The 18198-nt window shown below is 37.4% G+C and overlaps 1 protein-coding gene across 1 annotated transcript in view; it reads left to right on the top strand.

Moving 5' to 3' along the window:
* The window catches only part of LOC122800919 (probable cation-transporting ATPase 13A4), an 846809-nt gene that overhangs the window by 504910 nt on the left and 323701 nt on the right, over positions 1-18198 (top strand). Inside the window, exons 16-17 of the mRNA XM_044070278.1 lie at positions 963-1119; positions 17379-17493. Coding sequence (XP_043926213.1) covers positions 963-1119; positions 17379-17493 — 272 coding nt within the window. The remainder of the gene's footprint in view (positions 1-962; positions 1120-17378; positions 17494-18198) is intronic.

The raw sequence follows: 18198 nt of genomic DNA, 5'->3' as shown, positions 1-18198 counted from the left end.
TATTAATGTTTCTCCCTTTCATACCTCTCAACATCTTAGTACAAGAAATCTGAACAAAGCCAGAAATAATGGGGGGACAAAGACCAAAAAATAGGTACAGATTTTAAATGTTGCTCCTACAAACTTAGAAATTGCTAGAATAGCAGTTTTTGAATTATGTATTTTCCAAAGGATAAGAAGACCGAAATTCAAATGTCTGTCATTATTTAGTATTATTTACTTACTTTAGTCCTCAATGATTTGCCAGGAAACCATGAATTTAAGAGGAACAGACTAAAAATATGAGGCAAAGCAAAAATCTGGACATTCCGGGAAAATCTGGACAGTTGAAAGGTATGCTCCCTTTTAGACTATAAACTACATCTTGTATTACTTTTTGAATAACTCCCTCTTCTAGTATGTTGTCTTCATTTTTTTATAATCAGCATTACATGAATTATAAGGTCTCTGGTTGTTTATATCGTCTTCTCTCCTTTTTTCCATGAATTTTTATGTCAGACACACATATCTATCTTCTCATTCAGTACTCCCATTTTGATTAATTGACTGATTGATTCATTCATTTATAGTTTTTCAGAAATATTCTTTCACCTCTTTTTCTACTTTTTTGTAAAACTCGTATCCTATTCCATCTATTCCTGGTGCTGTGTCTTTCTTACCTTTGCCTATGTCCATACCAATTATAGAAAGTTAACATTTTTGTCTAACATATTCCTTACTTCCTTGGTTATGTATTTCACTCCTAAGATATTTTCCTTCTTTTTACCCTGTTCATCGCATACTTTTCCTATTCACCCCTCTACTATTTCTGAAATGAATTTACCTTCTTAATGATATTGTCAGTATGACCTAGAAAAGTGAAGATATTATTCAAGTATGTATAAAATGTATAGCATTCCACACTGTGAGTGCATTTCACAGATTAATCTATTTTCATGGCAGTTTTTTATCTTATTTTATAGGTATTTGGGCACGCACTTGAAATTTTGCATCAGTTCCCATTTTCTTCATCCCTTCAGAGAATGTCTGTGATAACAAGACAGATTGGTGGAGACGAGCTTATTGCATACATGAAGGGTGCACCAGAAAAGGTGGTCAGTCTATGCAGACCAGAAACAGGTAATTCCAAAGAGTTTTCTTTTTGTACTGTTCTTTGTAATTTGAAATGGGGATAGTCTCACCTCGTACTACCAGCTGCATATGTAGAACTGCACTGAGCTTTACCCTGCATCTAATTTAGGACTAGTTTTAGTTTAAAACAGTTGCAAATTATAGTCAGAAAAGTAATGTGCAAAGTGTAGACATGAGTGGCTGATCTGCTGTCACGTTTAGTGGCTAGATAATAGTGGGAAATGTGAAGGTGCAGAATTTTTCAAAGATGTCACGATCTGTTGCTTATACCAATTATTGTTTGGCTGAGAGAAAAACAAGAAAGCCATGCTGATTTGCTTTCCTTCATCTTCATACACCTTAATATTCAGTGTCACAAGTCATATACACTGATATACACACTAATTCACTAAAAGTCATACACACAGCAATTCAATATGCTGACGATTCAACCATTATTTGCACAGCAGACACCCCATCCGACCTACTTCTCAAAACTCATTTAGTCTTCTCTAATACCAAATCATGGATGCATAGTAATCACCTTGCCTTAAATGCCAATAAAACACAGTTAATGCCAATAAAACAAAGTTAATGATCTTCTCCCAATCCAAAAACACTAATATAGTCAAAAACTCTTTTACAGTGACTGCTCAGAATAAAAGCCTCATAGAAATAGTATCACATACCAAACTGCTCGGTGTCATAATTGATGAAAATCTAAAATTTGATATCCATATCCAAACTAATATCAAAAAAACTCACCAAAAACTAGGTCTCCTGACACAATCATTACCTTACCCCCTCCGCCAGACACATCCTTACCTCTGTCCCTCTTTTATGTATGGTGCCCCCTTTTTCACTAATCTTCAGCTATGCTTACAGGCCAAGTTGGAAGCCTGTTAGAATAAAATCTCCATATTTGCCACGAACTCCAGAAACTCATCGCATCACTCTCTCTCTCTCTCTCTCTCTCTCCACTCCCTGAAATGGCTTGAACTTCCTAGCTACTGCCAACTCCTTAGACTTACTACTGCTCACAAACTCATATTCAAACCTTCTAGTTGACCTTTTCCATCCACCTCTTTAACCCCCTACATTCCCAACTGTTCTCTAAGATCAGAAAACCACAATCTTCTAAAAATATATAAGCCTCTTTGACCCCTGGCCACCTACTATTAACCTGCTCCCTAGCTAAACTCTAGAATTCTCTCCCTACCACCTTTTGAAATATTCAGAGACACTCAAACTTCAAAACTCTTCTCCAATCTCACCTCCTTTCAAAGTAGAATGTTCCTGTACCTCTACCACTTAAACTCTTTACCACCATCTCCCATGCACTATATGCCTTAACCTTCCATCATTGTGCTCTCTTACCCTTTGCCTTTACTTCCTCTCCTACCCTATACCTCATAAACTTACCCCAACCCACTCCCTTTCTCTACTATATACCACCTTTTACCTTCTCTCTGCCCTCTCCTCATATTTCTAAGTTCCAAAAAAAAGCTAGTTTTTTTTTATCTGTACATAACTGTTTTACTTACATGTTTTTTTTTCATCTGAAATGCCTGAACTTTTCTTATGTTTAGACTACATGAACTTCACTTTTTTTAAATCATTACCTAGGATTAGAAATGTTATGACTTTAACAAATTGTATATCATCTCTGTATTTTTCACTGTTCTAGTACTTTATTTACTTTTATAACTATTGTAAAATTGTCTATATCATGTGGAAATTTTCTTACAAGGCTTCCACTGAAAACAGGGTCTTCCAGGCCCAGTGGACTATCCCAGTCATCAAAATGTAATAAATAAATAAATAAATAAATAAATAAATATGTTATGAGTAGATCTAAAATGTTTGCTAACCAGACAGATCACAAAATGGTTCAGAGTTAAATGTGTAAACAAATAATGGCAACTACATTAGCAAAGCTTTGTTGCTGGTGTCCCTTGATAATTTTTTCCTCATAATACTTCCCCCATTTCTGAACTAATCCTCTGAATTCTCCTCCTTGAACATTACTTACTTTATCCCCCAGCTGCTGCAGTTCCTGTGTTGTTTTTTTTTTTAGATTTTTGCATCTGCAACCTCCATTTCTCATGCCATTCTTCATTTTGATTGCCTTTCAGGTATCTTTGCAACTTTTCTTTCCCCTGCTCCCACTGTTCTACTGTCTTTCTCTTGCTGTTAACCCTCTATTTGTAAGGCAGTGGAAGAATACAAGTGACACAACACCATAAAAGACTCTGTAAGAGATAAAATGTCAGATTATAAAAGAAGGCCATAGATACAAATTTTACCATGGGAATAAGCATATTGGCACGGAATGTGAATGGCCTAGTAGAAGAAAACGAGAAATGAAGTAAGCAATACTGCCCGACAGGGTTGTGTTAATGTGTAATTAACACCTGCCCAGGGGTGGTACAGGTATTTTTCATCTCTTCTCATAACTGCCTATAAAGAAACACAACCCTAATGAGGGTCTAACCTGTTCACTAATAAATGATCTAAAACAACCTTATAAAACATGTAAAAGAACTATTTACACAGATCTCTGTAGCGTCCTTTTCTTTCTGAGTTTCTGCTCAATGTGCATTTGCGTGCATTGTCTCTCATGTGAATAGGTGCTCCCATTGTTAAAATTTTCATTCCTCCAATTCTTTTTTCTCATTTCCTTTCCTGCTTTCCTCCCCATATCATGTATGACAATTGATTTACCTTTCAGTTTAGGCCTTGTGTAGTATAACATTGCCAAAGATTGTTTATTACATTGTAGCCTTATCTGTTTCCCCTGCACCTCTTTTTCTATATAAACTATTGTTAGATTCCCATTTTGTGCTACTCACTAAGGTAGTGTCTCTTATTAAAGGTGACTACCTTACAAGTTTGCCATTCATTTATGTGTCCTGTTTCCCAATTATTTTTTCTTAGTTTTAGCTAACATCTTCATGTGTATGTCTGCTGTCCAGTCAGTATTCTCCCCTAATACATACAGCTGATAGCTCCTGCCACATTTTTTTTTCTTCCCAATACCATTTCCTTGCATTCAGCCAGGTCCTAGAACATTTGTACAACATTAGCTGAATTTGAATAATGCCTTAGCTAGGCATATAAATCAGTTTCCATCACATGCATTTCTATTTTTGTCATCGATCAAGTGTTGGATAAATATAATAGAGGGGGTCCTATAGCCCTGAAATTAGATGAAAGGGAATTGATTTGGCAATTGAAGTTTAATGCACATTCCCTTCCTGGACTGAATGATAATTTATCTATACAATGTATGTTAAAATTGAAATCATGTTTTAGATGATCATTAATTCAATTTATGGATGTATTTTAACTTGCTATATATATTTTGATGTTTAGGTACTGATTTTTATGCAGCACAAATAGTTTTGTGTGTATGTTCCTTTAAGGACAATTTGAGTATGTAATTAATGTTTTAATTGTTTTTTTTGGATGGATATTTAAATGGTTTGTTGTTGTTAACTGTTGTCTGATGAAGTTTGCTTACGAAGTAAACGAAAGCGCTAACCATAATTCCTGCTGGCTTGTTGTGTTTCTTTGTTTTTTTTGTTTTTACAAGTTTGTGTTCTTCTTTGGTTAATCAGGTCCTAGAAGAAGCCATATACTCACCTGCACCTTTATTATGGTGATCATTGTGTTATTAATCTCCACTTATTCACCACCTTTATTGATACAGTTAATGACTCATTCTGTTACTTATCCTGCTTTTGATCGACATAACTAGGACCACAGATTATACACAAAGACAAAAGCATTACTTACATTATTCAACCACAGTTATATGTGCAGATTATTGTCCCACCACTCATTACTCCGTATGAAAGGTCAGGTACATAATAGTCACATGTCTGTTTTTGTCTATGAGAGAATTTCAAAAAATAAACAACATGATTTACCACCCTATGTTCCATTTATCTTTTGGTAGTCCTTATTCCAAAAATTCTTTTTTGGGTAATTCTTTACTCGGGTGTGGCATTCCCTTTCTATATATCATGTGAGCCCTGCTTTACTTGCTTCCTACTTCCTGAGATGAATCTTGGTTTTCTTCACTATTTTACTGGATGATCTCTCTCTCTCTCAGCTTTTTAATCTGCTTCTTCACTTCCTTTTATCTGGTTTCCATCTTCTGTCAGAAGACCAGGAATGGTTTTATTGGAGTCCAGGTTTGTAGTTGCTTCTTCTCTGGACCCATACCTCTAGCCTGTTGGTGCTATATTCCAAGATTTCTCTGCTACTCATGCAATGATTGAATCCTTTTAACTCAGTCTGCACTGCTTCTGGATCCAGAAATGTATTTGCCCCCTGGGGAAAGAAAATCCTTACTGTGGCAGGATAGAGTATATTAAATCTCAAATTTAATTGTCAGCAGAAGCTAAAATAAAGACTCCACTTCAGCCTTGTCCCAAGAGAAAAATCCTGGTCTGGAAGACCCTCTGCCCTCCAACCTGAAAAACCTTCTTTCTTTTCCATAGATGACTAAGGAGTTGCTCTTTTAAATTGTAATTTTGTACTTTTATTACAGTTTGATGGGGGAATCTCTACTGTGATCTGCTTCACCTGGCTACCCCATGGGCTCTGTCAATTAAAATCTTTTCTGGCAGCATTTCAGTCCATTCACTAAACCTACTGGCTATAAAGGTCTGGCAGTCTCACCCTGCTATACCTTCAGACACATTTGCAATCCACAAATGTTCTCTTCTCTCATGGTGCTCCAGTTCCAAAAGTTTATCTTCCAGTTCATTATTTGCCACCTCCAGATCTGCTGTAAAGTCTGCTGTTTGGCCATTCTCAGTGTTAACATCTTGTCCAAATGTCCTGAAAGAACTGATTGCATTTCTTCTAATTTTTGTCCATTTTTTTTTATTTATTCCAGTACTGAGTCTTCATTTTTCACTGCTTCCATATAAAGTGTATCTATTTCTTGCCTCACTTCAGCCATCTGCACTCCTGACTCCGAGTACCTTCCATAGCCACATTCTCAGTGTGTTCTTCCCTCGAGTCCCTGTCTTTGAGCTTTGATTCTTTTATAACGCTTTTCTCCACCCCTTTTTTTCTTTTCTTGGTTATTCGAGCTGCAGTTCACTGACTTATACTCTGGTAATGATGTAGTTTCCCTCTTTACTTCAAAACTTTTTTTTGTCATATCGTAGAGGTGCTGCACTCTCCATGTGACTTGCTACCTCAGTGCCATAACTGGAAGTCCAAACAGTTTTCATATTTTATATTTTTCTTAGACTGAATGAGGCAGTTAAGACACATTCAATCATTATTATGTTTTGTGTGCACAATATTTATTTGTCACATTTAGGTTTACCTTCATAACATCGCAGCCCAGTTTGTCAACTCTGAAAACTGTGAGACGAAAACATCGTAACTGCAGAAGCACAAAGTCCCAGAACATCATCTTTCCTCTATGGGAAAGTAACCACTTAGCCACCAATGAAAAAAACTACAACCGTAACAAATTACAACCATCAAAGTGGGGCGGGGGGGGTTGGCCCCCCACACTGCCCTACTTATATATACTAACTCCAAGATCACACTACAGAGAAGAAAAGGCAAAGTCCACCATGGTGGTCAAGTGGTTTCTTTCCTGGAGAGGAAAGACAATGTTCCGGGACTTTGTGCTTCTGCAATTACGACATTTTCATCTCACCATTTTTAGAGTCAATGAACTGGGCTGTGACGTTATGAAGGAGAACCCACATCTAACACTTAGTATATATCTTAATATAATAAAATCAAAGTAAGATATAATGTGCAATAATTTTTGCACCCTTTCTCTTTTTCGTAATTATGCTCTTCTGCTTTTTCTTTTATTTATTTATTTTTTTTTTTACTTTCGTTACTTCAGTGGAACTATATGGATCAAGTGTAATAGGCTTGTGTTTCTGTTTACTGTAAGCTCTGCACCTGTCCAATTGCTTCCTGATTCAATGATATTTGACCCTGTCTTTTGATGATGCAGTTACTGGATCAAACAATTTGTAGTGGGTAGGTGGTTTCTGTAGTCTGCAGTAGATTTCAGCACATAAGGTAACACTGAATGCAGCATCATCAGTCATTCAATCAATTAGACAATGAGTCAATAAATAAAGGCAGTTCTATTCAAGTAAAAGGTAATAAAAGCAAACTGGAACAGGATACGATTCCTAGTAAAGTGTACAGTGCTTGGCATCAAGTCTAATACCACAGATGTAACACTGTAATAAATAGTTGTCTACCATGGGATGATCACCCAAAGGGCATTTGGGAATATTATACATTGAAAGTATTAACGCTAGAATGAAAACTGGAACAATCTGTGCATCTCTGTTTGTTGACCCAGTAGGAGAACTGAACTACTGACCCTTTTCAGTCATGATTTGGGCTCACAGAGTCAGAATGAGATACTTTACAGAACAATAATATGGCAGTAAAATATAAAACCTATGACATGTTAGTGAGTGTGCGATATGGAATCAGAGTTAAAAGAGAGTTCAATAATAGCAAACTAAAGTAAATTCATGAGAGTGAAAGCTATGGTACCTGCATTTACAGAGTATGAAGGATAGTTTATCATTAGATATACAGTAATTGAGAAATGTTTGTCAATTACACAAATGGCAAATGTTGCACATATTAATCATTATCACAATAACAATTTATTGAAAATTAAGTGAGGAGATATTCCTTAGTGGCCTTTTTAAAAATTTCACAAGTCTTTATCTTTGCCTTCTGCAGGCAAGTGGTTTCAGGTTGCAAGTCCTATTATGGAGAAATCTTTTTCACTTACTGCAGATTTCAACAGTGATTGTGCCAGTGCCAAATGGCTGGATTATTTACTTTTTAGATTATAAAAAGTTTCTTGTATTTGAAGCTTCCTTTTTGGAGGGGGACAATAGCCCTTATTTAGTACCTTAAAAATCAAATTGCAAAGGAGAAGGGGAGTCCTGTTAATCATCGATTGCCACTTGTCTTCTACAGCAATTTGCAGTGATGAAGGATGGGGTCTGCTAGAAGAATAAGTCTACAAAATTTAGTTTTCTGCCATTTCTGTTCTATGGTTGTTTTGACTGAGTCCAAAACAAGAAAACAGAGGCCATATTCCAGCTTGGGAAGTATTACATTTTAGCAGCAGATAAACGGGCTCTAAGTGAGAGAAGGTGGGTAAGCCTGTAATGAAGTTTTAATTGTGCTAGTACTTTGAAATGCAGTCAGTGTGTTTTATAAGGGAGACAGTTGTGTCAAGAATATGACCTAGGTAATTCTGTTCTGTAACATTTTGGATAGTATTACTGTTCAAACTTTTTAAGGTGACTAGTGGGAATATTGGGTAGTTTTTAGGATTTGAGAATATATTGTTAGATATAAACCAGTAATAAAGCTGAGTAGTCATCCTGCAGTTTGATTTCATGTTTACAATGTATATTACTAGATTGTAAGAGCAGTATGTCAGCATGTATTACTAGATTAAGGTTTGGGAGTTCAATTTGAAGGTCATTGGCAAACAGTGAAAACAAAAGGAGCCCAAGCAGTGGTCCTGGGGAACTTCAGTTCTAAGTAGTCTGAGGGCAACTGGTGAGTTGTTGTAGCTAACCTAAAAGGATATGTTATGCAGGCAACTTTGAAACCAGATAATAGTATTTCTCCAAAATTTAGTCTCAAGCTTTTTGAGAAAAATGCCATGACTAACAGTTTCAAAGGCCTACCTATATCTATAAATAGGCATGCAGAGATGTAGCCTTCTTTCACGTTGTTATAAATGGCATCAGTAATAGTCACTAGGGCTGTAAAAGTACTAAATACATAGAGGAATCCATGTTGCAAATTACACAGCAAGCCATAGCTGTTGATGTGCTTCAGTAGTTGCCTATAAAGCAGCTTTTCAAATATTGTAGTAATGGGACAGAGTTTAGATATAGGTCTTTTGTCTTTAATTTCCTTGGTAGAAGAGATTTTAGGCAGGTAAATGATGTAAGAGTGTTTGAACACACACGGTGCAATAAAAGTAGTTAGGAAAGTATTAAAGATATGGGTAAGGGTTTTTGGACTGTTTTTTTTTTTTCTGTGGCAAGCTTTAAAAGTGTATGATGAAGCTTGGACAAGTTAGCACACAAATTAAGTTTTAGAAGAAGGGATTTAGTTTACTTACAAATAATTTGTGTAAAGTGGTAGCTTGCTTCATATGAGACTAAAGGGTATAATGGGAGAGTGGAGTAAATGTCAATTGTAAGATAAAGAGTTTTGAGTAAGAAAACTGTGATGTTGCTTATAGAGGACTGCAGAAAGTAGGCGTAATCATAAGCAAAGGATTAGAGGGGTTAGAGGAAGGACAGTCCTTTCTAGACTGTAGGGAGTAAGTTAAAGTCTCTGATGGCTGTTTAAATTCTTTTCAAAATAGTTTTGGTCTTGAACAGTTCTCTTTTTGTTCCAGTCTAAGATAAGTAGCTTTGGCTTTATTAGGAGCAAGTGTAACTTCTCGTCTTTGTTTAAAATAGGATTATAATTCTAACTTCTCTTCTGCATCTAAAATAAGATTAATGCAATTGTGCATTTTGTGGATTAATTTCCATACTTGACATGCATCATCCCTGCTTTTCATTTTGCAGTTAATTTCTGGAGTTAACCAGGGACATACCTCTGCCCCAAGTCATCCTTTTGTAGTTGGGTTTATTGAGTTTTTTATAGTTACAAGAATTGAGAAAAAAAGGTTTGGTGCAGCAGTGGGATTGGTTATGTTATAGAATTAAGACTAGTCTATTGAACTGAGTAGCAATTTGAGGTCGGTCAGCTTTCCTGCAGGGAATGACCTACCACTAACTATTTGGGATGGGCTTCTGGGAGTGTGGAAGGAACAGAGAGACCTTTTGGGGAATGGTCACTTAGGGAATTTTTTAATATCTAAGCGTGAATACACCTGTGTTGGATACTGGTAATGATTAGACCTAGAATTGAACTTTTACCTGTTTTTCTGTCATATCTTGTGGGAGCTTGTATTATTTGAACTATGTTGAAGTGCTACAGCACTTTAAGGACAGCTGAAGACACAATGAAGCTAGCAATGAAGATCATATGGATGCACTCATAATGGTACTGAAGATAATGATGACAATAATTAGCATGTGGTGGTGATGAAGACGACAAAAGATTATTGAGATACAGTGAAGATGTTGATAATAAAAATGATAAAGATGTAGAGGAAAATGACTAAACAAATATAATGAAGATAATGTTGTAGATGCAGTGAGGTCAGTAGTAATGATGATGTTATGATGATGATGATGATGATGATAATGAAACTGACTACACAAAGATATTGCCAATGACAAAGATGAAAATGTTATAAAGATGCATATGAGGATAAAGGTGATGAAGACGGTTATGATGGTAATGCTGAGTATGCAGAAAAAATTTAGATGCAATAAAGATAATAAAATTATGATGATAATGAGTTTGTGATGAAAATGATATGATGATAAGATGAAGATAATGTGATGAAAATAAATATGCAATGAAAATGATAAGAATGTTGATTACAATAGAGATGATGATTTATTATTTATTTATCCTTTGTTGACCTGGTCAGTCCAACTATGCTAGTAGCCTCTTTTCAGGGGAGACTAAGGGTGGTATTTATACTGCTAGGGGAAATTCAGCGCGGTCATTGCAGAACTTCCCTTACTCTTTTTGAAACATACTGCAAGATGTTTGCATTCACATGGTCAAGTAGATGGGTCCTCAGTTTAATGTCTCATCTGAAACATGGTATGCTCAGGAATGCAGCATCCCATCCCAAACTTCTGCACCAAACTGCTCCACTGACAGAGTGACAAAGGTAATGATGATAAATAAGAGCCATGAAAATGCAAATGAATCATAGGTAAATACTCAGTATGCAGACTATTACTAGCCTGGCCAAAATCCAGAGGTCAGACTCAAACCCTAGTCTGCAGACTATTACTAGCCTAGCCAATAACCAGAGGTCAGATTCAAACCTTGCACCTTGCAGCTGTGAGGTTAAGATCGTTGCCATTATGCTAACCCTCCCCTATTTATCATAATCTTCACCTGTTAGTCATCTTTGGTGCATCTTTCCTTTCACTGAGTTTTCATCACATCTTCGTCATCATTATCTCCACCTCTGTTACATGTTCATCATCAGCATCTTCCTCAGCTTTGAAATATTTTCACCATCTCTGTGGTCTTCATTGCATTTCTATCATTAGCATCGTATTTGTCTTCACTACACTTTCATTGCCATCTTCTTCCTCTTTATTACTGTCATCTTCATCTTCTTTATCATCTTCTCATCATATTCATCACATCTTCTTCTTAAAAGTAACCCCATCTTCCTCCACATTTATTCATCACATCTTCTTCTTAAAAGTTACCCCATCTTCCTCAACATCTATTCATCTCATCTTCTTAAAAGTTACCCCATCTTCTTCCACATCATTGTCATCTTTATCATGATCATTGTCACATCTTCCTCGTCATTGCATCAATATCTTCATCATCATTATTTTCATTGTTTCCTTTTCATCTTTGTCAACACTATCATTATCACACCTTCATTATCATCTTCTTCACTTCACCTTAATTTATATAGATGCATAGAATATTCCAAAAGTTTTAATTACATTACTAACCCATTCAATGTACAGCACAAGCAAATGCCTTTACTGTGGCAATACCATTAAAATGATTCCCATATTCCTACATTTCTTCCTAGAATGATTATCCCATGGTAGACAACTGTTACAGAGTTACACGTGTTATTACAGAAGCAAAGCAAGGGTGGAGTCATAGCCAGCTTTAGGCACCAGCAAACCCTGTGGTTTCTGGGGAACCCTGGTCCTGGGACAGGGCTCCCAACCACATAAAGTTATCTTATTTTGATATTTTATAACATGTCAGTCAAACCAACAAAAGACAGTACAGCAGTCTTTTGTAATTAAAAAAAAAATAGGTGGATAATAACTATTATGCATATTGCCATTAAAATTCAAAGACACCTCTGGTTATAGTAACAGTGTTTTCTCAAACAACAGGTTTGATAATTTCATTAAATATTTACCATTGACATAGTGACATAAGTTCTGCTGGTGTACATTCTCTGCACTAAAACTAGCATTATAACCAGCTTTAGGCACCTGCAATGCCTGTGGTTTCAGGGGAGACCCTTTAATAATTATTGATTCTGTGGGGGTCCCTTTAATAATTTTTGACTGTGTGGGGGGCCCTCAAAAGCTGCTGTTGGTTGAAGAAAAATTAGGAGAAAAAATTTATTAATTTTCTGATTATACTCTTGTGTGTGTGTGTGAGTGTGAAACATCACTGATTTTTATCTGTGCACACACACACACACACACACACACACACACACACACACACACACATTAATGCTGGGACACATACATTAATCTTACAAGTTCATAGATAAATTCTAGGCTATCAGTCTCTAGACTATTACAAGCCTAACCAATAAGCAAAGATCGGAATCAGCCCATATAGTTTGTATCTGTTATTTTAGACTCTCTCCACATTTTTTGCTCTAAGAGATAAAAAGTTGCTATATTCATAGGATTTATGTGAGCATTCATTTCCTGAAGGATTTGAAGTCTAAACCTCAAACGTATGTCATTATTTAGTGACTTTAATTCTCCGTGATTTGCTAGAAAACACAAATTTTATGAGGAACAGACCGAAAATATAAAGCAAAATTTGGGACAGTCTGAAAATCTGGACAGTTGAGAGGTATAACTCTTTTATTCTGTGTTTACTTGAACGTACCTCAAATCCTTTTATTGATGTGCTATTTGACTGATTGTGCTAAAAGTAGGTGATGAATCTGCTACAGACATCACTAATCCGATACAAAATGTTTGCCCCAGTAATAACATCATCAGCAGACAAGATCGCATGATATTTTACCAGGAAGTAATTGGACAGCTGATCAACCTACAGTAAGTATAAACACAAATTTATTATACTTAATTGGCAGAGTTCCTCTAAAGTAACTAAAGTAAAAATGTGTGTTTTAGCAAAAATACACTTACATGATGGGAGCATGTATCACTACAGGAAAAAAAAAAATTATACATGACCTTTAAAGGATACATTCCCATACTTATGGATACAGTACTTGCATTTAACCATCATGAACCTTTAGAAATATGATCTATAAAATGTGGGATATTATACAGTCCAAGAAATATAACATCTGTATAATAAGATCTCTCTCACAAGCTGTCATTTTTAAGTCTGATTTTAAATGATTTCTCTCATTCACTTACATTATCAAAAACTCAGCTACGCACTGTACCACTTCAGCATAATGTATGAGTTCATTTAAGAATAAAAACTTTAACATGGATGGCTGATAGCCACAAAACTTTGAGAAGTTGTTTAGTCCTTACTCTTTAATATATTTATGTGTTATTATTGATGCTAATGAGCATTTAGCTTTAAACATTTAGTTAAAACAAGCAGTTTGTGTGTGTGTGTGTGTGTGTGTGTGTGTGTGTGTGTGTGTGTGTGTGTGGACTGCAGCTATAATTAAAATTGCTAAATTCATATTTTATTTTTCCTGCCCTCCTCTTCACTTCTTTGTCACTGACTAGAATATTTTTTGTTTGCACTAGTACAATGCTAAAAATGTCACATAAAAGCCAAAGAGTAAACCTGATCCATGTACAATTTTCCCTACTCGTGATATGCAGTAACAAGATTCATTGGTTGCTTTGATATGCAAATAGTAAAAATGTACAAAGCTTTGGATGACCCGTTTACAAAGAAGGAAGACATTTGTGTGCCAGCAAACCAGGTTTATGACTGGACCCATACTTTTGCTAGGGGGGGTAGGATGAAGACATTTGTACAGTCACTGAAACCTGGTTCAAAGTTTGCGGAGAGCATCCCAGCCATACCAGGTTACTCACCCTACCATACTTTCAGACCTCAAACGGAGAGCTACAAAGCCAAAGGAGGTGAAGTTTCAATATTTATCAAAGACATACACACCTCCAGGTTGATCAAACGGTATGATGCACAGGAGACACTCCAAAGGCAGTTAACTGTTGAAAAAAGACACCTATTCAAATCACAGCTAGCTACAGACTCCCAGCCATGACTCAAGATGCCCACTTCACTTATCTGGACTTACTTGAATCCATCAAGATTCAACCCTCTACTCTGATCCTGGGTGATGTTAACTACCCAACCATAGAGTAGAAAACCTATTCTAGCCCAAACATGAACACCCAGAGATTCCTTGACTTTGGCAATGTCAATGCATTGAATCAGCTGGTCAACACCCCTACGAGAGGTGAAAATATCCTGGACCTGGTAGTAACCAACATGAGTAGCCACTGTAGCACCCCTACAGCATCATCCTTCTTGGTAAGCTCTAACAATAAAGCAATCACCTTCGAAGTCACCATCTCCTCTGATCTCCCTCTGTCAGGGTCAAACAAAAAAAACTTTTCCAAACCTGACTACAATCTCCTGAGAGCAGGTGCAAGCAGCTTCTCAGCCACCATCCCTTCAGTAGGATCTAACACTAATGTCCAAGCCTACAACAAAAAACTATATGAGCACTGGCATAGCTGTATGGACTCAGCAATACCTGACAGGACCAAATCATCTTCCTCAAGGAAGAGTAAACCTGTCTGGTGGACAGCAGAAATAAACAGACTCTATAATAAAAGGAAAAAATTGCTGTCCAGAACCAAGAAGGAGCAGGTGCCAAGTTGGAAGCAATCTCTCCTTTGTCTGAACAAGCAAATAAGGTTACTGCTGAAATCCTCTAAGGCTAGTTTCAAGTCCAAATTGGCCACGTCCACTAAGGACAATCACAAGGCCTTCTTCACATACATCTGCAGTCTGAAAGGTAACACCCAAATCTGTTCTAAACTTGTGATCAATAACACCACATACACACATGCTGTAGATATAGCCAACCTACTGGCAAACAGATTCAGTGAAAACTTCACCCCCCTGTCCCCCATCAGTAAACCAGGTCATCCCCAGCACCTGCCCCCCTCCCCCATCACCAGGGAGTAGGTGTTTAATGTCCTCTCAAAGGCAAAAAATGCAGTCTTCATGGGACCTGGTAACATCCCTACATGAACTTGGGCATGAGCTGTCAGCTCCATTAGGCACCCTATTCAACCAAAGCCTGAGCACCGGCTTCATCCCAGCTGAATGGAGGACAGCCACTGTGATCCCCCTACACAAAGGTGGAGTGTCCACTGACCCAGGCAATTATAGACCCACCAGCCTAACTAGCCTGATCTGCAAGGCCATGGAAAGCATGATCATGGACTTTATAAACAAGGACATTGGCAACCTCCAAATGCTTGATCCCACACAGTTTGGTTTTGACAAAGGGAGACTGTGCCTCTTAAACTTGGTTGACTTCTTTGTAACAGTCACCAAAGCGATGGACAAGGGGAAGATGGTGCACACGGCCTACATTGACCTAGCCAAAGCCTTTGACACTATTCCCTCCTCAGGCATAATAGATAAACTCTCCCAGCTAGGCATCAACCTGTATAATACCAGATGGGTAGTTACCTGGCTCACTGATAGAACCCACTCAGTCAAAATAGGGGAAGCCACCTCTAGTAGTAGACCCGTAACAAGCGGTGCTCCCCAAAGATCGGTCTTGAGGCCTCTACTGTTTGGGATATACTTTTCTGAGGTGCAAGCCAAAATCAGTGGTCTGTGGCTGACCAAGTTTGCTGATGACTGCAAGCTGGGTGCTGCTTTAAATTCCCCTAGTGATTTGAACATCCTTCAAGAGGGCCTTACCCAAACAAATGACTGGTGCCAGAAGCATGGCCTCAAACTGAATGCCAAGAAATGCATCATTATCCCCTTTGGGGAAAATGGAGTCCCCAATAATTATCACATTAATAATAACATACTAAGCATACAATCAGTCGTGAGGGACTTGGGCACCCAGGTTGATAGGAACCTGAGTCTTGACCACCATGTTGCCTCAGTTGTATGGAAGGCTTTCTACAAGGCCCACCTCATAAGTAAGGGTATTTCATCCAGGAACAAGGAGACCAAATGATCCCTGTACTCCTTCCTTATCAGACCCATTATTGAGTACAGTGCCCCTTTCGGCATGTACCTTGCCAAGCACATGCAGCAGCTGGAGAGACCACAGAGGTTCCTGACCAGGAAAATCTAGGGTCTCAAACACCTGTCCTATATTGATAGGCTAAAAGCTCTGTTCCTCTACTCAGTCTCATACAGACTGCTCAGAGATGACCTGTGTCTGGCATAAAAGACCATCTCAGATCCAGCCTTGATAGAGTTGCTGAATATCTGTAAGTCAAACTCCATTACGCAAGGCCTTAACCTGGTCTGTGACATTATTAGAACTCCCCTGTCTATGGAGTAGCTTCCCTCTCCATGTCAAGCATAGTACCTCTCTAGCCCTCTTTAAGAGGAACCTGGATGAATGGATGGGAAACAGAAAATACACCCCTGGGATCCCACCTGTGTCCCTGCTGGACAGGGGAAACAGGTGCTGACTTTGTGGGAACATGGGCAAAATTCTTGGCTAGGCTTATAAGGGCCTCTGGGCCAATATTATAGTATCATCCTATGAACCTATAAGTGACTGCTGGCCTCTTTCCTATTCCAAACGTAGGGTAGATGACATACTGCAACCTTGCATGACCTCTACTAGAAGCCAGGTGTCTCACAGGTGACCACAAATTGAAGGGAGTCTGACAGATGTCTAGCATGTAATATATGGATGTATGCATATTGTACAATGATGTCATTGCATGTCCATTCTTTTGCTACGGACTTTGCCTAGCTGCTTGCAGCATGGTGATTCCTAAATCAGTCTGCCTTTCCATTTGTAAATTCTCATTCCCAACCCTTATGAATTGGTTAACTGAAAGGCTCATCCAAATGAGAAGTTAGGAAGCCCATCCATCAAACAGACTGGAATAATCTTGTAAGCACCTAGTGGGGTATTCAGGTCAGGGAAGAGGGGAGCAGGGGCAATAAGCTGAATGCCAATAAAAGCTGAACAGGGAGAAATATGCATTACAAATGCAAAATGAAGTGAAATGTAGCAAATAACATGTCTTCTAAACATTCTAAGTTTAGAAGTATTAACTGTTATTGTAAAAAATGGAGGATGATGCTGGACAATTAATGAATTTGTATATACTGAATAACCAAAGTCAGTTTGCTTTAATAATTATGTCTTTTTGCTACAGTTCCTACTAATTTTTCCAGTGATCTTCAATTTTATACTCAGAAAGGATTCCGAGTCATTGCATTTGGATATAATTCCATAGGGAATTTCACTGGGAAGCTAACAGACCTACAAAGGTAAGACATGATGTTGTACCTCTTTTTGAGCAGAAGTGTGAAACAACCATGAACTGTACCATTCCTGACATTAACTTTGTTTTGCTCTGTCCTTTAAAACGTTTTGTGACAAAGGCATGATGGTACTTAATGTGTGCGTCATTTCTCTCCTTAATTCCTGTTTGACCATTTAATGCTTATTATCAAAGAGAAACATCTGGTCTAAGTAGTTTTGATTGACAGTTATTTAATATATGTCATGTGAAAGACTACCTTTTGGTGGTTAGTTGTCTATCCCCCCCACGGTTCCAGCATTTCACTGCCTTTACACTTAGCAGAACTGCTATCTCCAAACTATCTACAAATCATAACAGATAAAGTAAAACAAAAATGGTTAAATTAAAATATATGGAAAATGCACTTTTCACATCTGAGTTGCAAATAGACAATTGAGATGTAATAATTATAGGTATCAAAATCATTAAAATAAATGGGCAGTAATGTATAGAGTTTAGAAAACTATTTGTCCCAGATGTATTGTATGATTTCTAATGACAGTTGCATGCAAAGTAATCTATCATTTATTTTATTTTCTGTTAGTTGCTGAAGAATGATTTCACAATATTTTATTGACTGTAAATGAAAAATACACCTTTTCTAAGGAATGAGATTCTCAGTCTTTGATGTTGCTGTGTTACCATACTGGTAACTTAAAAATGGTAGGTC

This window comes from Protopterus annectens, chromosome 4.part1 (assembly GCF_019279795.1).
Source record: "Protopterus annectens isolate FY-2018-M chromosome 4.part1, PAN1.0, whole genome shotgun sequence".
Taxonomy (NCBI): Eukaryota; Metazoa; Chordata; order Ceratodontiformes; family Protopteridae; genus Protopterus; species Protopterus annectens.
Note: the sequence above shows the minus strand (reverse complement) of the source record. Positions and strands in the feature narration are given on the sequence as shown.